We start from the raw sequence: 23,838 nt of genomic DNA on the forward strand, positions 1-23,838 counted from the left end.
GAAAAAATGTCTAAGGAGCAGCAAAGACATGAAGAAAATCTTACTCAATGTATTCAAAATCTTATACTTTGGAGGTTCATAGATTCACTGAATTATTTGAATTTTCAAATAGGCCCAAAAGCAGTTGTCTTTGCTGTTAGACTGTAAGGTCCCAGAGGGCAGGAACTGTGTCTTCTATTTTTATTATTTGCTTCCAAGTATATAGCACAGTACTCTGCATCCAAGAGTTAACCCAATTAATACTGATGAGGATGGTTCATTCATTATTCATTCAGTCATATTTATCAGTGCTTAGAACAGTGCTTGGCACATAGTAAGCACTTAAATACCATCATTATTATTGAGCCCTTACTGTGCTCAGAGCACTGTACTAAGCACTTGGGAGAGTACAATATAACAATAAACTGAAACAATTCCCTGCCTACATGTATAAATAGTGAGAGGACTATGAGCTTATTTTTTCTTTTCAAGGTGATATTCAAAATTAATGATCAGGGGACATAAATCTTCTGACATTAAGCTTTTTAAAAAAATTTTGCATGAGTACTGAGCTTAGAATAGCTTTGGAAATCCACTCACTGATAAGCAGTATCCAATTTGGAGGACATATTTTGTGTTTATTGATTCCTGTGAAACAATCCTTGTTTTGCATGTTGTGCCCAAAATGGTCTCTCCTGGCTACTTTTTTCTGCTTCTCCACACGTATGCCTAGATCATGTATGCAGATCCATATATGCCAAGCTCAGAAGGTGTGTATAAACTTTTGGTGACAGAACAAAGCTAAGAAAGCTACAGGCTAGTCATGTAGATATCTATTAATTTTCATAATGTCTTCATCAAGACATAACGTTGGTATATGTTAAGCGCTTACTATGTGCAGAGCACTGTTCTAAGCCCTGGGGTAGATACAGGGTAATCAGGTTGTCCCATGTGGGGCTCATACTCTTATTCCCCATTTTACAGATGAGGGAACTGAGGCACAGAGAGGTTAAGTGACTTGCCCACAGTCACACAGCTGACAAGTGACAGACTCAGGATTCGAACCCATGACCTGTGACTCCCAAGCTCGTGCTCTTTCCATTGAGCCATGCTGCTTTTCTAATTGCACACCAGGTAAAGATTGCATACCAGGTAAAGATTTTGCTAAAAATTAAGCTTTAGAAATCAATGACCGAGGTTATGACAATTGAGGATGAATTTTTGACAGGGATACTACAGAATATTCCAGGCATAAACCAGACCCTTTCAAAAATAAGACATTCCTCCCGATCTCGTAGTCTGAATCTGGAAGAAAGACAGTAGAGTGTAACAGCGAACTAGAGTTCAAACTGAGCAGTTGGTCAGAAGATATGTAGACCTTGACTTGGATGTGGTGTTATTACTAGTGGAGCAGAGGATAGAAGAGGTGCTGCTTGTGAAGTTGTGGGGGTGAGGCAGACCTTCATACCCTACAGATCAGTAGTTAGAGCCAATGTTTCAGGTGATCGAAGACCTTTCTACTGTGATAGGCAATAAAGCCACATCTTGAAGTGATCTGGAGGCAAGAACCATGTTTCTTAACCAGCAGTAGATTGATCCAAAGCATTAATTCCAAATTCTTGAGGTCCTCAATAAATTTTCACTGCTTTCTCCCATAATTACTCCTTCCTCCCCTGAGCTAACCACTTGCTGTTCCCCCATATCCCTAGGCAAAATCTATTTCATCTTTCTACAGCCAACTTGATTTAAAGTTCCCCACAAATGTAGATTTCCAAGATGACCAAACATAAAGAAAGTAGGAAAAAGAGAAAGTTCCATTACATCTATTTTGGGCCTGCTGCCTGATTATCCATTGGGTCTACCCTCATTTTCGTGGATGATTTATTGGGCCAGTGAGCTAGTTTTGCAGAGATAATGTTCTCTGAATTTGCTTTACTCTGGAGGAGGGCAACTCCTCTGACATAGACTGGATGGTCCATGAAAATAATAATAATATAGATGGCATTTGTTAAGTGCTTACTACAAGCCAGACACTGTACTGAGCACTGGGGTAGATACAAGATAATTGGGTTAGACACAGTTCCTGTCCCACATCAGGTTCACAGTCTTAATCCCCATTTCATAGGTGAGGAAACTGAGGCACAGAGAAGTGAATTGACTTGCCCAGGGTCACACAGCAGACACTTAATGGAGGCTGGATTAGAATCTAGGCCCATGTTCTTTCCACTAGGCCACACTGTTTAATCTGCCCATTGCATGCACCAGTGGTACCAGTTGAGCTGACAACTATTTCTGCTGGGGTGTAGGGTACTTGTAAAGATACCTTTTATGGTCTGTTTTGAAGGGGAGTTTTCAGAGAAGTTGTCTTTACTAAATTCTAGAACACTGTATGTAACAGAGGTAAGGGAATCATTCTTGGCAAAGAATATGATTAACTTTTAACTCACGCAAGCTACTTTAAATTGCAGTGATCATTGGGAGGCAAGTCATTGAAAAAAAGTGCCTGGATAATTTATTTCTGAAAAGACAGCAAATAAGAAATTTAAGAATTCAAAACTGATGGGTTTACATAGGGCAGCCAGATTTCAATTTTGAAAATTGTGACATCAACCAGCACCTGATTTCAACCACCCTTTGATCTTGGAGAAACAAAAGCCTTGTGTGACTCAATTATTCCTCTGCTCACTATTCAGGACAATTATACCTCTGCCCCTGGCAGATATTTCAGTAAAAATGGAGTTAAGCAAAGAAACAATTTCCTTTATTTGGAAAGCCTGGGATTTCAAGATCATGCAAAAAAATAAAAATAAAATTCCAACCCAGATTCAAAACTTGGGTATTCTCTCAAGCCTAGAAACCTTTGAGAGCCCATTTAAAGGCAAAGCATCAATGGGGAACTTTGAGAAATATTTGGGAAAGTCTATAACAGGAACGATTGGTGGTTAACTACTGAAACTATCATTTAGCACCCAAATAATCTTAGATATATGATGAATGATGATGGCCTTCAGGTTCCCACTTCCATAAATCTTTGTGATGGAAATGTCCATTCTTATGTGCCTAGCAATCATTTCTAATCCATCTGAGGTTTTGTGGTTCTTTAACCATTTTGTGTCAGCGTATTCTCTCCTTTCTGTAGGTAAATTCCTAAGCAGTGAAAACTTGTGAGTGAAACTTTGGCATGGACGGCTTCATCTGAGTGAATTTCTTTGTTTGTACATAATAACCACTACCGCTGCATTATTTCAGTCAAAATTATCCGTAGAAGTGAATGAAAAAAACTACAAAATGATTTTGTGTTCTGAAGCTTCTCCCTATACAAGACTAGCAAGGAATCAATTCACCCCCAAAAGAGCTAAAGTCAATGGGGTAAATAAAAAAAAGCTATTCTGAAAAAAGAAATTACTGTTAAGATTGAAACATGATCTCTGAAAGACAAATATTGCACTAAGCTACACAAAGAACAACAACTAAAAACAGAAGAAATGTCCAAAGTCATTGAGATATTTATAAACTTAAGTAATCTTCTCAAAACTGTCTGATTTAGTTAAGAACTGTGCTATTGAAAAATGGCTAAGGTAATTCAATGGTAGGTTTTATAAGGGAATTTATAGGGCCTAATTAATTGGAAACAATCACATAATCAAAGAATAAACAACTTCCAGCAGATTGTGTGAAATTTACAATGCAGGAGAAAGAATACAGTTATAAAACACTACCTCTATTATGGAACATAGAGATTAATCAGAATTTGAAGGAAAATGGAAGAAAAAATCCTTGATTTTACTCCTCGTGGCTATTCATAACTCTTCTATCTTAATAGAGAGTGAGTTCGGATGGCACAAATCAAATATACTCGAGAACTAGAGTAGTTTTGTCTCAAAATGGCAAACTTTAGTGAACCCCCAATTCCCTCCTTTTTTGTAATAAAGCCAGCCCACTACAGGATGCTTGGACAGTTCCAGTTTCTGAGGTATACTCCTGCAGATCTCCTCAAAGGTATCTTGACATTTAAATCACAATTCATTACAGCAAACTACTGCAGAATGAACTCTAATGCTACCTTGCTATGATATAAACTCACCATTCCAATTCTAAATGAAGCAAGTAGAAACAAAGATGAATCAAAACAGTGTCTCCTGCCAAGTTTTAAGGTAATTTGCTTGGCACCTGCCTTCTCCTTTGGACTAACTCAACCACTCTGTGAAGCTGGCAAGAAGTTTGGCTTAATTTTCCAACGTACAGTTTGTAAAGTGTACATGGTATTTTACATGCTAAGAAGACACTCCACAAGAGGGGTATTGCTAAATGTTGCCTGTAAAAAGGTAACACAACGTATTTAATATTTGCAACAGAGGCTTCGTAATGTGATCGTCACAAAACTATCTTTGTTTTGTGATGCAGCTCTCCTTATGTTTCAAAGACATTTTACTCTTGACTTTTCAGGAAAAAATAATTTTAAATACACAGAAATAATGTGATGGAGAAAGAGAATTAGGTAAAACATATTCGTCTATTCTTTACGATTGACTTCATTAATAAAACTAAGACTTTTCCACTGCTGAATTCTCACCATTAAGAAAAATCACAGTTAACAATTAGACAATTACCCCTCAATTATAACAGTTATTTCTCCTTCCCTTGTAAATGTTTCATACTGTCATTTTTATTGAAGTAGCAGTTGCAGTTTCAAACTGTTGTGAGGCCACGTTTAGCAAAGTTTGGGGTTTGTGATATTTGTATAAGAAACATAGCCACTTATTTAAATAGATTTAAGTAATTAGACTAGTGTGTGACCACAAATTACTAGCCTGAAAAGACACCGGTCCTAGATTGTGAGTTGATTTGCCACTACATCAGAAAAAGTAGATATGTAAGTAAAATCTCAAAAAAATGTCCCAGATGGGAAAACATCAAGCTGAATATGTGATCTCTGTATGAGGGGAATATCTGGAAAAATCACCTTGAAACCATATATTGAATTTAAAACTTGAAAAGTGGTGAAAATAATTCTCTGGCATATCATCGTCTTTAAAATTATGTCCTAAGTGTGCTAGGACCACCCAAACAATCCTAAATATTTCCTAAATATTTGATGAAAAAGAGAAACATTTACATTTTAATGTAGCTGAAAGAATGACCTCACTTATTAAAGTGCTCTTTAATAGGTTAAACAACACACATGACATTTGGCGGAAAAACAGATCAATTGCAGAGAGTTTTAAAAAAATCAAATCTACTCACCATGAAAATGAACAGAACAGCAGTTGTTCTGCAAGGGAGCCAGTCCATTGCTGTTGATTTTCTCCTACATCCAAGTTCAAAGGGGTTATGTTCTTGCTCTGTTCCTTTTTCTTCCTCCCCCCCACGCCGTTCTCCCTATGCTGGTGTCTAATTATAAAAAAAAAAAAACCAAAAAAAAAAAAACCAACCTCAGTAGATGTTCTTACATGCAGGCTTTGAGGTGTTTCTGCCTTCCTCTGAAGGTAGGACTGAAGGTACCGTATAACCAGTCGGTATCCCCACCCCAAAATCCTGGGTTGGTCTCACTGAAATGCTTTGACAAGATCATGATTGCTCCCAGGGAAGATTTTAAGACACACCCTAATTCTTCCAGCAAAGCAGTCCTCAGTGGGAAATCAAAGATAAACTCTTCGGAAGAGTCTATGTAGATTTTCGGGGTTAGTGGGAGAAATGTGAAAAGTAACAAAACTGACAAATCCCTATCACTCCACTATTACGTGCAAACAATTTATTTTCTTAACCCATCAAAAAGGAAAGTGGAGTGCAACTCAGTTAATCAGATCATAATGCCCAAGGCCAAAACCTCTAGTCAGGGTTGGGAATTATATAGGCGCCCGGAAAATGAACGGATTCCCTGGCAAGATTGGAAAAAGTAAGAAATTAGAAGCTTCCAGTTGTGGGGAAGTTGTTATTCAGGGAATAGGAAGGCTGAACATTGGGAGACTGTGCTGGCACGTATTCAAACTAGAACTGTGATGACGCTGGTTTTCTGCGCTGACTCTCACAGTGAGATGCCGTAAGGGATTCTCTTAAGCCTCAAATCACCTCAATTTTCCTCTCCCCCCACCTCCCCACCTCAGCTTCCTCCCTCTTCACCCACCCCAATGCCTAAAACTTTAACATCGGAGGAACCTTAACTGAATGGACAGGTTAATGGTGAAGACATTCTTAGGCTTGACTTGAGCCCAGTCCTGTGCTCCATAGTGAATGAGTTAAAAAAAAAAAGCCCATTAGAGCCATGGCTCTGTGGAGAAAGCCAAGTAGGACCAAGGGAATACACTGAAGTTAGGGTTACCTGGTCTGAAAACAGGAAAATCTGATATTTGTATAATCAGGGAATTCAGAACTTATCAGGAGGCCATTAATAGTGGGTGGCTGGTGTGAGGTGATGCTTGAATGAGTTTAGAATCAGTCTGAGAATTTCTTCTCTTTCCTGCTTTTTTTAATGTCCTAAAAATGCCAGGGAAGCAGACAAGTGTCCCTACTGGTATTCAGTAAATACTTCCTGAATGAATGACTGACTGAAAAAGGTGGTTGAATCCCCCTGAGCAAAGGAGAGAAATGGCCTAGTGAGAAAAGGTGCTTTTGTCTATCTGGAAAGATCAGTGTTCTAACCGACTGAAGCTATTTCTGCTCAGGACTCTACAAACATCGGTGGGAAGATCAAGCCACTGAGACTCAACACTGTATGAAAAGAAGATTCACTTCTCCATGTGGTTGTCTGCAAAGAGGAAAAAGGACAATCACACTTTTCCTGTTAGTTAAAAAGAAAAAAAAAATCTGCAACTGTTAAACGTGCCTCAGCTGAGAATGCTATAGTGTTTTTTTTTTATAATGCTATTTAAAAAATGGTGTTCCCATGTTCAGGATGAGACATGGCTCTGTGTTAGTTGTTCGCTTAACTGATCACCTGCAATCAGGTGGGATGCTTGATGCAGCAGTAGCAGCATGTTGTAGTGGATAGAGCATGGGCCTGGGAGTCAGAGGATCATGGGTTCTAATCCCCCCTTGGCCACTTGTTTGCTCTGTGACATTGGACAAGTCACTTTACTTCTCTGGGCCTCAGTTACCTCATCTATAAAATGGGCATTGAGACTGTGAGCCCACGAGGGACTGGGACTGTGTCCAACCTGATTTGCTTGTATCTACGCCAGCCATTGGTACAGTGCCTGGCACATAGTAAGTGCTTAACAAATATCATAATAATAATATTATTATGCCCTAAAATGTATCTCAAATGGCCATAGCTAACCTGTCTATTGTAATTACAGTTCAGAAGCAGGGTTGCCAACAATCCACGAGTCCTGGCTCTCCCACTTGCCTGCTTTGTGACCTTGGGCAAGTCACTTAACTTCTCTGTGCCTCAGTTCTCTGATCTGTAAAATGGGGATTAAGACTATGAGCCCTATGTGGGACAGGGACTGTGTCCAACCTGATTAACGTGTATCTACCCCAATGCTTAGAAGAGTGCCCAACACTTAGTAAGCACTTAACAAATGCCACAGTGATTATTATTATCATTATAAATTCACTCATCTATGCCCATCACAAGCTATTGCTGTAAGATCTAGAACACAAGCCGTGCTAGTATTGCCATCCAGTTTGTAAAGTTGTGGATAGCCATCGAATTGTCCATCTCCGTAAAGCTCCCCCCAACTCCCACTCCCACAAATATTCTGTGACTAGACTATGACCACTGGGGAAGCAGGGGTCTATGTACCATTGATCCAGCACTGGTCCAGAGCAGTGAGAATTTATGGATGGTTGGCAATCCTGCATGTCGTGGAAAGAGCCCGGGCTTGGGAGTTGGAGTTCAGGGGTTCGAATCCTGGAACCGCCGCTTGCCAGCTGTGTGACTTTGGGCAAGTCACTTAACTTCTCTGTGCCTCAGTTACCTCATCTGTAAAATGGGGATTAAAACTGTGAGCCCCACGTGGAACAACCTGATCACCTTGTATCACCCAGCACTTAGAACAGTGCTTTGCACAGAGTAAGCGCTTAACAAATACCACCTTATCTCATTTTCTGTTTTGGCAGAGTCACTGACACAGAGAGGCATGACTGTTCATGACAGAAACCTATAGCCTGACCCAAGCTAAATTTTGATATTCAAATCTGGTCCAGAACAGAAATGAGTTTGTGCTGAATAATTGGGTTGGAGTTTCCCTTCTTGGGAGACATTTTGGTATAAGGGTTGTCCCATAGATTTTTGAATGCGATAGCTTTGAATCCCCTGGGAACCTGTTCTGCAATTATGGGACATCCATGTATGCTGAGCATTATTACATGTGCAGTGCCCTACCTGCTTTTCCATAGCTCCACAGAGCACGAGACCTCCGGAATCAGATGAAAGGCAGAGGCCAATGTTCAAAATCTGATCCAGATCCAATTGGGTTTGGCTTTATAGTAGCCTCGAGATGCAACCTGGCCAAGTGGAAATAGCACAAGTACAAGTACCCAGAGCACCTGAGTTCTAATCCCACTCCGCCAATTCCTTGCTGAGGGATTTGGGGCGTCACTTTACTCTGTGTCTCATTCTTCTGTTCTCCCTCCTACTTAGACTGTGAGCCCCATGTGGGACAGGGACTATGTCCGATCTAATTAATTTATATCTACCCCAGCACTTAGATCTATGTTTGACATGTAGTAAGCATTTGTTAAACTGTAAAAAAAAGAGCCAGTGGGGCCTGGAAGTCAAGTGGAATCAAAATGGCATTTCCAGAGAAGCCCTCGCCCCGGCGTTGTCCATCTTAGAATTTAGCTTTCCAATGTTTATTTCCACATTTCAGTAAATATACCTAAATGCTTAGGATGAATCAGAAACAAAAAACCTGGTGGCAAATACTGTAGATAGTTTTTACCTCATAATTGGGCCAAGCAATAAGAAATGCCATATAGTTTAAGATCAAACGGACAGTTTTGAGAAGATAGAGGAGAGGGTAAACGAAGAGCAGAGGAGAACTTGAGAACATGGAGAACTTGAAAGCAAAATGTTTTTGAGGAGTGACAGTATCAAAGGGAACACTTGAAGAGGAAAGTGTAGGTGAAAAGAATGTCCATTTGATTTTAGTTAGTCATCCCAAGGGATTTAGTGGATCCCACATGCTTGAATCTCTGAAATCTACTCTTGGAGGTACCCCCAGAATCGACTAAAATGTGATCTCATGTGCGGCAGAAAAAGATGGCATACAGTAATGACTGGATTGAGTGACACTGCAGAGTAGTTAGGATGATCAGGGTGTGAACTCAAGTCCCGTGATTAATACCAATTACTAAAGTTAAGCCAATTACTCATTGAAAGTAAGCAGCTCTCTTCGTCCCTCACTTCTGAGTCCACAGTCAGCTTTCTTGTCTCTCATTATTCCAGACTCTTTCTCCAGTAGTTGGACTAAATTATTTTTCTATTTGCCAGTGTATTTGGAAAAGTCAACGAGAACATAAATGATATTATTTCTGAGCCAGACTCACGGTCCAGCCAGCCTGATATTATTTTTTTATCTTTGTTGGAGGGAATCAGGTGCTTGAAGGAATGGAGATATGGTTGCCTATTTGCTAACCATCCAAATGACTAAGGACAGACCATTAATCAATCAATCAATCATATTTATTGAGTACTTACTAGGTGCAAAGCACTGTACTAAGCACTTGGGAGAGTTCAATATAATAGAGTTAGTAGAAACATTTTCCTCCCACAGTGAGTTTACACACAGTGAGCTGACAGCCCGGAGAGGGAGACAGACACTGATATAAATAAATAGATTATGGATATGTACATAAGTTCTCTGGCATAGGGAGGGGTGAATAGAGAGTGCAAATCAAAGTGCAAGGGTAAGTTGTATTTGGTGCTTTGGTTGCCAAAGCACATTATATTAGTTTTTAAAATTCTCTTCTCAAAATACCTCTGTGAGGTAGCATTCAGATATTTTTTTAAATCTCCATTAGCATCTCTAACTTTATTTTTCAATCTATATTATATCTATTGTCCATGAATCTATATGAATCTTGTCTTCTACCATCCATACATTTTCCTCTACTATCCCAATATTCCCTCTGCTAACCATTATAGACATCACCGGGAATTAGGAGATGCAACTCTTAGTCTCAGCTTCTCTATTTGCCTGCTCTGTGACCTTGGCCAAGTTGCTAAACTTTTCTGGACCTCACTTTTCTCATCTGTCAAATGGGGAAGATAGGCTTGTTCTTCATCCCTCTTAGCCTGTGAAACCCATGTGGCACAGGGACTGTGTCTGATCTGATTGTCCCATATTTGCTCAAATGCTTAGCAGAGGACTGGACACATAATAAACACTTTATCATTGTCATTAAGGTGATCCTTATTATTATTATTCGATAATTAGTCCACAATCTCCATGAACCTATTGATAATTTCTATCTTCCCAGCTGCCTGTAGTAATGAATTCCTTGGTAGGTGACATTAGGGCCTATTCAGAGTTTCTGAGGTTATGAACTTCCATTTTAGCCTCTCATAAATGATAAAATATGCCTATGTGCAGAAAAACCCCCACTCTATTTAGAATGGGATCACAGACTGGACAGGAATTAAAAGATCCAGTTGGAAATCAAGCCTAACTAGAGTGTGGCTCAGTGGAAAGAGAACGGGCTTGGGAGTCAGAGGTCTTGGGTTCAAATCCCAGTTCAGTTGCTTGTCAGCTGTGTGACTTTGGGCAACAGTTACCTCATCAGTAAAATGGGGATTAAGACTGTGAGCCCCACATGGGACAATCTGATCACCTTGTATTTTCCCCAGTTTTTACAACAGTGCTTTGCACATTGTAAGCACTTAATAAATGCCATCATCATTACTATTATTATTACCTACTGCCCTGTATTAGCACTTTGATGTTGCTTTCTAGAGCAAGGCTGCCTCACTAGTGGACAGAGCACAGGTCAGGGAGTCAGAAGACTTGGGTTCTAATCCAGGTTCTGACACTTACTGTGAGACCTCAGACTAGTCTCTTCCCTTCTCTGTGCCTCAGTTCCTTCAGTTGCAAAATGGGGATTCAATACCTGTCATCCCTCCTACTTATACTGTGAACCCCATTTAGGATCAGATGATCTTTTATCTACCCTAGTTCTTAGGACAGTGTTTGACACACAGTAAACATTTAACCAACCCCACAGTCTATGACAATGCCTTTCACCTCAAAGCCCAGTGCTACCTTTTATTTTAATTGACCCAAGATGCTGCTTCTGAATTTCTGCAAGTTGAGGGAGTCCTGCAAAAGTTCTTTTTCATTCAAAGGACTGGTTTGAGAACTAGGTGATATCAATGTGTTCCTGAGCTCCATTTTGAGCTTAGCAGTAATAGTAATGGTGTTTATTAAAGTGCTTGCTGTGTACAGAGCATCATGCTAAGTACTGAGACGGTATATGCAGGTAGAAATTAGACATGGTATTGGATCTAAAGGGTCTCAAAATCTAGGAAAAAAGAGGGAATAGAGGCCTTTTGACAAACACATAAGGAGAGATGAAACCATAAAATACTAAAACAATATAAAAGACAAAGAAAAATGCACCTAATCAAAACAAAAATCAAGAGGGTAATTTGGCTAGAGGAGCGGAATTTCAAACTCTTTCCTTCCTTCATTCATTCAATCATATTCACTGAGTACTTACTGTGTGCAGATCACTGTACTAAGTGCTTGGAAAGTACAGTTTAGCAATAAAGAGAGACAATCCCTGCCCACACCAGGCTTACGGTATAGAGGAGGGGAGACAGACATCAAAACAAGTAAAGAGGCATTAATATAAATAAATAGAATTATAGATAACTTCATATATACACAAGTGCTATGGGGCAGGGAGGGGGGCTAGAGCAAAAGGAGCGAGCTGGGTTGACGCAGAGGGGAAGGGGAGTTGAAGAAAAGGGGACTTAGGGAAGGCCTCTTGGAGGAGGAGAGCCTTCATTAGGGTTTTGAACGGGGTAAGTGTGATTGGCGAATAATGATGGTATTTGTCAAGAGTTCATTATGTGCCAAGCACTGTTCTAAGCACTGGGGGAGATACAAGGTTATTAGGTTGTCCCAAGTGGGGCTCACAGTCTTAATCCCCATTTTACAGATGAGGTAACTGAAGAACAGAGAAGTTAGGTCACTTGCCCAAAGTCACACATCTGACAAGTGGCAGAGCCAGGATCAGAACCCGCAACCTCTGACTACCAAGCCCATGCTCTTTCCACTAATCCATGCTCTTATGGATGGATGATCCAGGATTCTGAAATAATCCTTTGGCATCCCCAACATTTTCATGAGCATCTCAATCATCAATCAGTGGTATTTACTGAGCGCTTTCTATGTTCAGAGCACTGTACTAAGTGCTGGGGGAATACAGTACAACAGAATTATCAGTTACATTCCCTGCTCATAACAAGCTTACAGTCTGGAGGGGGAGACAGACATTAATATAAATAAGTTATAATACACAATTTAAAAATATGTACAACTCATTGTGGAATTCATCCAAACCCCTCTCAAACCTACTAATATTTTTGGACTACTCACTTTCCCGTGGAAACACATTTTATGGTTTATCTCCTTCTGGGTGAACTGGTGATTCCTGCTTTTTATAGGATGTATTGTGTTCTCCCTGTTCAGGTAGCCCCACCCCATAACCCTACAGAGATGCTATTTTAGTGTTCTACTGTTTTCCAACCTTCACAGATGTCCAGCCTATCTGGATTAAACTAGGCTAAAGAGAGAGTAATCTTGATGTGAGTGGGGGGCTCCTATCCTGAATCTCGTTGTTGGTGATTCTGACCTTCCATTTGGCATTAACTAACTTGAAGAGGGTTCTGATGCACTCAGTAAATGCCACTGATTGACTGATGGCAGTGGTTGAAAAAGATGAAAGTGATATCTCTGGCAGCTCCAGATGTCACTGTCATGTAATTGATTGACCACAATTACTACTTTGAAAACCTTTAGCTTGGTTTGGATACCATGTTGCTGTAACACTGATAACTGGAGTGATGAAGAACATCCTGACCTGCTTGACTGAGCTTCTTACTTTTTTGTCCATCAGTGCATCATCTGTCAGGATGATGTGAATATAGTACATATCCAGACAGAGAGAAAGAGGGAGAATGCCAAGCGAAAGACAAAGAGAGAGAGAGGGAGAGAGTGGGAAAAAGAGAAATAGCACCCATACTCAACACTTATAGATTTGATTTTTTTTAAATGCTCATCTCCTGCATTAGAGTATAAGCTTTTTGTAGGCAGGGGAAGTCTTGTGCTTCTGCTGAACTTCCCTAGGGTTTTGTACTGTAGATTGCATTCAGTAGGAGCTCAGAAATAGCATTTTTAAACTATCCTCTGTGTTCAGAGATAATGCCACTCAAAATGATCACCAGTTTTGTGTGTGTGGTTGCAAAATCTAATGCCAGAGAAGCTCACCAGCTGAACTGCACCATCTGTGGGGCACACATACTGATTTAGTAACTGGAGAAGCTCATACCGAATAGACCTTATGTTGATCTCTCCCTTATATTCCCAGCCCAAAGCCCAATAATCCATCCAAATGCTAAATGCTAATTTGTCTCTCAGTATTCGTTGGGATTGCTCATCTCTTATGTGAATTATGCACCATCGCTACAACCCACATGTCGCGCATACAGGGTAGGAATGGTGCTGCTACTAGGTGAATCTCATGCACATTAATTATTAACCAAAGGCAGTATCAAAATGGTGCTTCCAAGTGTCATGCATTCTTTTTTAATGACATTTATAAAGTACTTACTATATATCAAGCACTGTTCTAAACGCTGTGGTAGATACAAGATTCCTCTCCTATAATGTGTTTAACTATTCTTCTTGCTTCTCCTTTAGGTATCTCTGCTGCGCAGGTGGGTCTCAGAATCGGCTCTCATTATGAGTACAGCCATTTTTCAGAACTTTTTCTCAGTATTCCAGAGGCAGATGACCCCAAGAAGATTTCTCAAGATAGTTTTATTCCTCCACTGTAATTTCATTTCTAAAGTAATTCTACCAGTTGTTCTTCAACCCCATGTCCTGCATGGGATGGAATTTGTCTTACAAGGTACTATTATCTTAAACCAGACTGTGCTTGGTCAAGTCTACCAATTCATATATATGCAACATAACTAGCACCAGGATCTCAGTGCATTTCATTGTTAGAAATCTATGAAAAAAATATAAGATGGATAACAAATTATCCCACCAGCACAAAAAATGAATAATGGTACTTGCTAAGTGCTTACTTTACTCTAAGTACTGTACAAAACATTAGAGTAGATACATGATCATCAGGTTGGAACCAGTCCTTGTCCCACATAGAGCTCACAGTGGGCTCCCCAATCAGAGGGAGGAGGATTTAATCTCCATTTTTTTTACAAATGAAGTAACTGAGGCACAGAGAAGTTAAGTGGCTTGCCTAAAGTCACACAGCAGAAAAATGGCAGCAGGATTAGAACGCGGGTCCTTTGACTCCAAGGTCCGTGCTCTTTTCCATTAGGTCTTGCTGCTTCCCAAATTCAAATTTATTTATTTTTTAATTACGAGGTCCTTGATTTGCCAAATCTTCTGATCAGAAATAAATATGAAAATATACTGGGATTTGAAATTATGTTTTAGTTTTATCCTGGGGCAATTAACTTGTGAAACAAGGTATTTCTTAGAACTCACCTAAGAGTCATCTCTACTTACAGTCTTATATTTTTGAATATAGCCCATCTATTAATAGTATTTGCTGATTACCTGCTCTGTGAAAAGTACCTCATTAAGATCTGGGGGGCATACAACACAATTAGAAGATGTGATTCCTGCCCTAAGATAACCTTCCCAGTAAGGCAAATGGAAAAGAAGCCTATCTTTCCCAGTCAAGATATATTGAAAAAAATAATTGTCAATCATTATTCAAAACCAGTGCAATGATTTCCTAAAGGAAAGAACCACACAACTGTTCTGTCATGCAGCTCTAACTCATCCTAGAGCTCTTAGAAGCAGGGTTATTCTACCCAGTGTAATCCTAGTTCAGAAAGCTAAAATAATTCACTAAAGAATGCACAGCAATATTGATGCTATTCACTGCAGCTCTTAACCTGATGGAGTCTGCCATTAAGAACAGCAATACTGAATCTCAGTTCTGATGCTTCAAATCTGAGAATCTGTGTGAAGGAATTGACTACTGATAGTGGTTTGCTCAGCACCACTGGCATTCTTGCGGACCTGTCAGATATGGGTCTTTTTAATGGTATTTGTTAAGTGCTTACTATGTGCCAGGCACTGTTCTAAGCACTGGGGTAGATACAAGCTAATTAAGTTGGACATAGTTCAGGTCCCATTTGGGGCCCCCAGTCTTAAACCCCATTTTACAGATGAGGAAACTGAGTCACAGAGAAGAAAAGTGACTTGCCTTAGGTCACATAGCAGACAAGTGGTGGAGCGGATTTAGAACCCTGGACCTTCTCCCAGGCCCATGCTCTTTCCACTAGGCCACTTTGCTTCCCTGCTTCCCACTGGGGCATGGAGTACAACAAGGGAGTAGGCAAGCAAATGTTTTTTTTTTTTATGTGCATGATCCATTTACGACTGAAGTGATTTCAGCTTTGTGTTAATCCTGTGCCAAAGCACCATTTCCCATCAGGCTGTTCCCTTGTTGGCCACTGAGCTCTTTACTGCCTACATTAACCAGTTTCATTTCACAAGATTGTAAGCTCGTTGCGGGCAGGGAACATATCTAGTAACTCTGTTGTACTATACTCTTCTAAGTGCTTACTACAGTGCTCTGCCCCCAGTGAATGCTCAATAAATACCACTGATTGATTGACTCCTGCAGGACCTCCCATCTTACGGCATGCCCTATCTCGTTCTTTGGGTGGAAACCTTCACAATGATGGTATAGACTCACCAGATATTTCCCTACTTGCAGAATGAGAATAGAATCCATATCCCCTTATGCCCCAAAAGAGTGCTGGACCACCAGCAAGGTTGTCTCTTTATCCGATAGACATAAAATGGCAACGAATCAACCACCACCTTGAATTTTCCTGGGAAAAAAATAGATTGAAATCCACGGTCCCAGTCGTGCCTCTGCAGGGATTTCGCTACACTGTTGCACTTGCTTCTTATCAATACCATCATCATTGTCTATCACAAGAATAATAGGTCTAATATATTCAAGTTCTCAGCAGCAACTTGCTCAACTCGTTTCTCTAAGGAAGTGGGTGGGAGCGGTATGTTATCATATCTCTGCCCTAGTCCTTATTATTACCACCCTGAGTTTACTGGTGTCTGCTCCTACTTTTCATATTCAGATCGGGAGACAAATTATTGTAACCCCGCTAGGGTGAGGATTTAAAGATTAGAGCCAGAGCATAGATAAAAGGGAGAGTTTTAGAAAGCAAAAATGACATCATTTGGGGCATGGAAAAGAAAAATAATTTAAAAAGTTGGCATCAGGTCATGGAAACGGAGTGATCTTGGTGGTTCGTATGATTTTCCAAAGAGATGTAGAGAAAAATCATATGGGGGAAAAATGGAAAAAGGAGTGGAACTTCAAATTGCCTGAAGTTAGAATGAAAACCTGCATCAAGATAAAAGTCAGCTCTTACTTTCCCAGATCATTAGATTTGTCTGATAGGATATATTACTCAGAACACCATATTGATCATTACCCGGTACCCTATGATCTTCTGAGGGTTTAAATTTTCCCTTTTTAATTACAAGTTGCAGAATTTTTCTAAGCAGAGAAGTTAAGCCAATGGGTCTATGAATTACTGAAGTATCCTTTTGTGAGAGCTAGGTCCTTTCTTGGCCCTGTCCCAGCAAGGAGTTCTTTTCAATGAAACCTCTTCAATGAGTTCTTAAAAATGGGAGAAATCTATAATGCCTTTACTCAAATTCATAGCATTTTAGGATGCATATTATTCTGTTTTGGGATTTTAAAATATCCAGTTGAGATAAATTCATTTAAACACGCTATTTCTCATTTCTATTGTTTTCTTTCACCCCTCCAGCCCCCACTTATTGTTTGTTCTAATTCTCAGGGTGAAGGCAATTTGATGACAGCTCATAGGGTTTAAACCAAAATAAACATAAAAGACCCATTTTGAAAAGCTATCATTCCGGAATCAATTGGGAATTCCTAGAAGGCTGCAGACTAAAAAAAGGGGAAATTAAGGGAGGGGAAAAGACTAGCTCCCCCAGTTCTGCTCCTCACCCCCAATTATGATTGAGGATTCACAGTGGATGGAAAAACTTCACTGAACCCTACTGAACATACCCACCAGTTGTAGAAAAGTCTGGGTGATTACTGACAATTAAGGGGTAGCTCTTTGATGCCAGAGGAGAGTTTGAACAAAACTTCTGTTTCCCTCCTGCTCCCAGAAATCTTGAAGAGAATAGAGAAGCTACTGGGGCTAGGAGGGAGGGGATTATCAGTAGAGTGCTAAAACTTCCAGGTAGTTCCATGACTTGCAGACCTCGTTGTGGGCAGGGAACTTGTCTATCAATTCAGTTATACTATACTTTCCCAAGTGCTTAGTACAATGCTCTGCACACAGTAACTGTTCAATAAATATGATTGATTGACTCAGTAGATGCTAAATAACTATATGAGGTGTGACCAAAAGAGTATGCTTGTTATTGTCAGGGATACTGTCAGGGTTATTGTCAGTTACAGAGAATGAAAAGGGACTACTTCATAGCAACTCTTAAATCAGCAACTAGAAAGAGAAAATTCATAAAACAATCATGTGAGGGAAGAGTAACCTCAATATAATATATCAGCTTTTCAGAAAAGACCTCTTAATGCAATCTTTCCAGGCTATATTTTACTCAACTGCGTGGATCATTTTTCAAAAATGGCATTCCACACACGTCTCCTCATTCTTGAAAACCTCCAGTGACTGTCCATTACTCTTCACATCAAGCAGAAACTCCTCATCCATGCCTCAACTCTCTCCCGCCTACGAAGCCATTCTTTTCTCTTACTACACCCCACCTTGCAGTCATCATTCTTCTCAAGACAACCTATTCACTGTGCCTCATTCCTTTTCTCTTCTACTGCTAATTTCTTATCCACACCTTCCTACTGCCTGAAATTCCCTCACCCTTCACATTTGGCAGACTACTGGACTCCCCATCTACAAAGTATTTCTGATAGCTCATCTCTTTCAGTAAGCCTTCCCTGATTAATCTCTCGCATCCCCACCCTCCCTGCTCCTTAAGGTCAGGGATCATCTCTACTGCTGTACTCTCCCAAGCATTCATTGTAGTGCTCAGCACATAGTAGGTGCTCAATAAAAACTATTGGTTGATTTTAATTTGTTATAATCTCCCAGGAACCTAACACCGTAGTTTGCACACTGTAAATGTTCACTAAATACTATTCATTAATTGACTATAAAGTATTAATGCATTTCTTACTTTGTTACTTGCATGCATTCTCTCAGTTAGCTAATGCAAATGTCTCAAAGATGTGCCCTTTGCTTCTTATGGGCAAGGTTCAGTACTTTGAAACATGAGGATATTTAGCTAATCACCCAAGTCCACCTTATAATTTTTTTTAAACAGTGTAAGGCTGGATGTTAATCATTTTGGGGTGTAAAATGTTCCCAAATCCCCATAAATTGTGGGTAGGTTCTAATCCTTATAGCAACTCCTATGAAAATTAATTAATGTTGGTATTTGTTTGTTAAGCGCTTACTATGTGCAGAGCACTGTTCTAAGCGCTGGGGTAAACACAGGGGAATCAGGTTGTCCCACGTGGGGCTCACAGTCTTAATCCCCATTTTACAGATGAGGGAACTGAGGCACACAGAAGTTAAGTGACTTGCCCACAGTCACACAGCTGCCAAGTGGCAGAGCTGGGATTTGAACTCATGAGCCCTGACTCCAAAGCCCGTGCTCTTTCCACTGAGCCACGCTGCTTCTCATAATATCAGTAGTGTCATCTGTCTAAGATGACTTTGCAAGTTGAAAGCAATTAACAATATGTGCAATACACATTTTAAAAAGTTTGTCCAAAATAGGCCTGGTCTTTAAATGAATAGGAATATCCAAAAGAATTAGGAAAATCATTTTTATTCCTATGAATTAATCACAGCTCAATTACCAGAAGTCAATTGGAAGCAGTAGCATTAGCAAGCAGACTGGTCCCTGTCTTTTGAGAAGCTTACAACCTAATGTGAGAGACATACAGTCAGAGGAGGAGAAAAATCATAGTTGCAACTGATTACAATGAAGAGTATGAAAAAATGAATAAATGCATAGTTCAGTGAAGTAAAACTATATATATAAGCCCACGTTTTAAGAGAGCTGTTGCTATGTCGTGACTGGGGTGCTAGAAATTAACTGAGGAATGCCTTCTGAGGAAGTGGGCTTTTAGGACAAAGGAATTCAGAGAACATTCTTAGGACAAAGAAAAGAAGAAATATTACCACTATCATTTTTTTAATGAATTTTCACATATATCAGGAACCAAATAACCCATGACTCATGCCCACAACCACATCAAGAACAAAACAGGAAAATGGATAATCAAATTGATGCTATTATTCATGGTTTCAATAGAATGCAGCATATGAGGAGAAAAATGTGTCACTGCATTAGTAAAAGGCCAAATATTGGTTTCTGGTGGTAAGAGTGAGTATTCATCTCATCATATAGGTAGAAAGTCATCAGGACAGACAGTAGTACAGACTGAGAGGTGTGGGATTTAATATGCTGAATTTAGAGATTGTGGGCCTGCTTCTTCAGAAACTCTTAAGGTTGCTTTTCTGAGGAAGGAAATAGACCATGTGATTTCTTGTGGTTTCTAGATTTCTGAGAAAATATACCTTTAATTTCATGGACTTTAGGGGACAACCATTCTTTATGGAGAAAATAATAATAATATGTGTTAAGTGCTTTCTATGGGCCAAGAACTGTAGAAAGCTCTGGGATAGATACCAGATAATCAGTCCCACATGGGGCTCACGGTCTAGAAGTTAGAGTTTGATCATTAAACATTAATCTGTTTCGGTGCTGGGTTTTTTTTTTTCATTCTGTCACTAGGTGTTTTTCAAGTGAATTTTTACAGTTCAAACTCTGCCCCAACATGTCCTAGGGAGAAATGCAGATACATTTGGAAACACTCAGCTGGCAAAAGTAAACCATTTTTTCTGGATGGGAACACCATGATTCCAGAGAAACAGGGGAAAAGGTTTTCTAACAGCCTTAACGAGGAAAAGTTCTCATATTTTTTTCAGCCATTAAAAATAAGCAGGGTCCCAGTGAATGAGTTCAAAAATATTTGTGGAGACCTGGATGAATACTGTTTGGTATTGCTGCTTCTGGGAAGACACATATGGTAAAAATTCAAGAGGAAAAGAGCTCTAAATCAACTTAAATTTAAATATTAATGATGATAATAATGATGACAATGATATTGATCATGAATAATACATTGACTTTTCAGAGGGTTTTTTTCTCCCAGAGTAGTTTCATAACAGTTATCTCATTTATCTGTGAAAGAAAACATATGAGACAATTATGTTCCTGGAAAACAGAAAATAGACCTTAAACAATTCACTGATTACTAAAAAATATACAATTTAGTAGAGTTGAAAACCGAGTTTTACAGAAGAAAACTAGAGAAAATTTGGCATTTTAGTTAAACAAACCCTAAGGTAATAAGGAAATGAAAAAGGAAAGAAGGAAAACATGTGGTTAAGGAAAAAGGAAAAGACTAAACCGTTGCTTTAGAGTTGTTTACCCAGATTCCATTAGATGCCTCAACATAGCTTTAAAGGCAATAAATAATCACTTCTTCTCCCTAAGTGACAGAACATATAAATGGATACCTTTATGGCTTGAGAAAGCAGTAGATTTGTGATACTAAAAGAAGCAGAACATTTTTAATGGGGTACAAGTCATTCTAGAATGGGGAGGGTTTTTTTTAACAGTATTTGCTAAGCGCTTACTATATGTCAAACACTGTCCTAAGCCCTGGGGTAGATTCAAGGTAGTCAGAGTAGAAACAGTCCCTGCCCCCAAACACAGGGCTCACAGTCTTAAGTAGGAGGGAGAACAGGTATTGAATTCCCATTTTAAAGTTGAGGAAACTGCGGCACAGTGACTTGCTCAAAATCTTACGGAGAGAAAAGGGTGAAGCCAGAATTAGAAGCCAGGTGTTCTAACTCCCAGGCCCTTGCTCTTTCTACTAGGCCACACTGCTTTCACTACACCAAGATGGGAAGAATTACAACCAGGTGGTCTTAGATTATAATATTTCAGATTTCTTATTCATCCAAACCATAAGAATCAAAATACCACAGAAATATTCATGGTGCACAATTGTGTCCTTTGAAATCCCCCAAAGACCAGGAAGAGAAAGAGTTTGTAAGCACTTAGTACAGTGTTCTGCACACAGTACGTGCTCAATAAATGCGTTTGAATGAAAGGTGTTCCACCATAAGAGAGGTGGAGACTCAACCTTCCCTTTGAGGTGGGTGGCAAGCAGTCTTAATTTGAATCCATTTAATGTACTAATAGTTTTTCCCTTTCCTCACTCCTTTCAAAAATGCAGTCTCACCAGGGTTTCAGAAATCTATGCTGAGATGGCTATTGAGAAGTCTATGTATGTTTGATAAGCATACACAAAAGGGGAAGGTTTTGGAGTTATCCTGACTGGACTTAATGTAGTTTGAACCTTCAAGTTTCGTCAGGGAAACTCTGAAACCTTTGGTACCTTTCTCGGATTCAGCACTGCTAATGGGAAGAAAAATGAAGCTCACATCTGATTGATGGTGAGCTACCACCCCTTAAACCACTCTTCTCCCATCCTAAAGATCTGTGAGGGAAAAGCAAATCTATGTTGGTGTCTTGGTAGTTGACAAGCACTAGCACATCGAGAGGCAGAGAATCCTGATTCAGGAACACACGGATCTCCGCCTTTGGACAAGGAAGTAGAAAAAATGCCCTCCTGTCTTTAAATGTATGCAGGAAAAAAGAAGCAATTAAACCAAACTCTTATCCAGGGATGAAATCTAGAGCACTTTATTTATGGTATTTGCCAAGCACTTACTATGTGTCAGGCACTCTTCTAAGCACTGAAGCAGATACGAGCTAATCAGGTTGGACACAGTCCATGTCCCATATGGGACTCACAGCCTTAATCCCTATTTTACAGATGAGAAAACTGAGGCACAGAGAAGTTAAGTGACTTGTTCAAAGTCACACAGCAGATGAGTGGTAAAGCTGGGATTAGAAGTCAGGTCCTTCTGAGTCCCATTCCTGTCCTCTACCCAGGAGGCTATGCTACTTCTCATTTGTCATTTTACTCACGGTTTCTCATTGCTTTGCACACTTTTGTTTTTGTGTGCAAAGAAAGAAGTAGTGTTGTCTAGTGGATTTGTACATATACATGCTGCACATGAGTATATTCTCTATGCATATGCTTACCTGTATATATGTAAGTATATGGCTCTATTGAAAAGTGTATATATGCATACATATATTTAGTGTATACACTTATGGTGAAAGAAATCTACAAATGTTTTTTAGAGCCAATGGTGTAGATTAATTTAAGCAATGTGCCCAGATATATGATGGCATACTTAAAACTGGCATTCAATTCCATAAGTGACAGAACATGTCACACAAAATGCCCATTCACCTGGAAAGGAGGCCCATTTAAAGCTCTCCTAATAGGAAACAGTGTGGCCTAGGAGGAAAAACAAAGGACTGAGAGTCAGAGGACCTGGGTTCTAATCCCAGTTCTGCCATTTGCTTGCTGTGTGACCTTGGGCAAGTCACTGAATTTCTCAGGGCTTCAGTGTCCTCATCTGTACAATGGGGATAAAATCCTACTCTCTCCTACTTAGACTGTGAGCTCCATGTGGGATAGGCACTCTGACCAACCTGATTATCTTCTGCCTACCTAAGCACTTAGTACAGAGCTTGGTACACAGAAGGCACTTAAAATATACCCTAATTATTAATGTGCCATCTACAGGAGGTGGACTACTGCTGCTTCATTTTTGCAAATCTTGAATACAGTCAGTGATTTCCAGCTACTTGGCGGCGGGAACTCTACAACTGTGCAAACAGAACTCAACACCGTGTCTTCCCTGCTGTCTTCTCAATCCTGTGGAGTGGGATGCTTTTTTTTCCCTTTCTTTTTATGAGATGAGGATTCATGTTGCCGCCTAAAGCAAACAGATTCACACAGGTTCACACAGATCAGGGTTTCTGACTACACCCCCATGTGCTCGGGCGGTTCCTGCAAGCCAGGCTCGGGGCAATGACTCATATTGAACCAGTACATTCACAAGGGGCCAAGCTCCCTTGAGAAGCAGCACATTGTTCTTGGTGACTACGTCTGAGGCTCTTCCTAGGTATTGGATCTCTGTCTCAAAAAGAAATACTTTTCTCTTTCCAGCGATGTCCTCTGCAGAGCAACCTGCCAGGCAAGAATGCCCACCCCAGAAGCAAAGAATGTTTAAGAAGGACCGGCTTGCTTTCTTAAGAGGAAGCAGGAAAGAGACCAGACCCGATCTTTATTTTCAGGGCTAAATAAAATGCTCATCTGAGGCCAAAAGAATGGAGAAATGACGTTTCCCAGAATGCTATGCCTAGAAAAAACATGCCACTTTACTTCACCTGTAAGGTTCTTTAGAGCCACATTTTGCATCAGATCTTCGTGCAAAATGGAAAAGGAAAAAAAAAAGCCAAAACTGCTTATGTAGTGACGCCTTTCGCCCAGCGAATTATTCCTCCAGACTTTGCTTTTAGCTGGGTGTGGAAGGGTAATTTTCTTTTGGAGTTGTGATCTTGGGCTGGTGCCCAGGGGAACACCCGTGCCCAGCCAATGTAA

At 39.9% G+C, this 23,838-nt stretch overlaps 1 protein-coding gene across 1 annotated transcript in view; it reads right to left on the minus strand.

The window, feature by feature from the left end:
• The window catches only part of DSG1 (desmoglein 1), a 134,277-nt gene that overhangs the window by 34,573 nt on the left and 75,866 nt on the right, over positions 1-23,838 (minus strand). The window contains exon 2 of the mRNA XM_001515284.5: positions 5,224-5,370. Within this exon, the coding sequence (XP_001515334.3) occupies positions 5,224-5,271 (48 nt within the window). The 5' untranslated portion in view covers positions 5,272-5,370. The remainder of the gene's footprint in view (positions 1-5,223; positions 5,371-23,838) is intronic.

Source organism: Ornithorhynchus anatinus, chromosome 7, assembly GCF_004115215.2.
Source record: "Ornithorhynchus anatinus isolate Pmale09 chromosome 7, mOrnAna1.pri.v4, whole genome shotgun sequence".
In the NCBI taxonomy this organism is placed as follows: Eukaryota; Metazoa; Chordata; class Mammalia; order Monotremata; family Ornithorhynchidae; genus Ornithorhynchus; species Ornithorhynchus anatinus.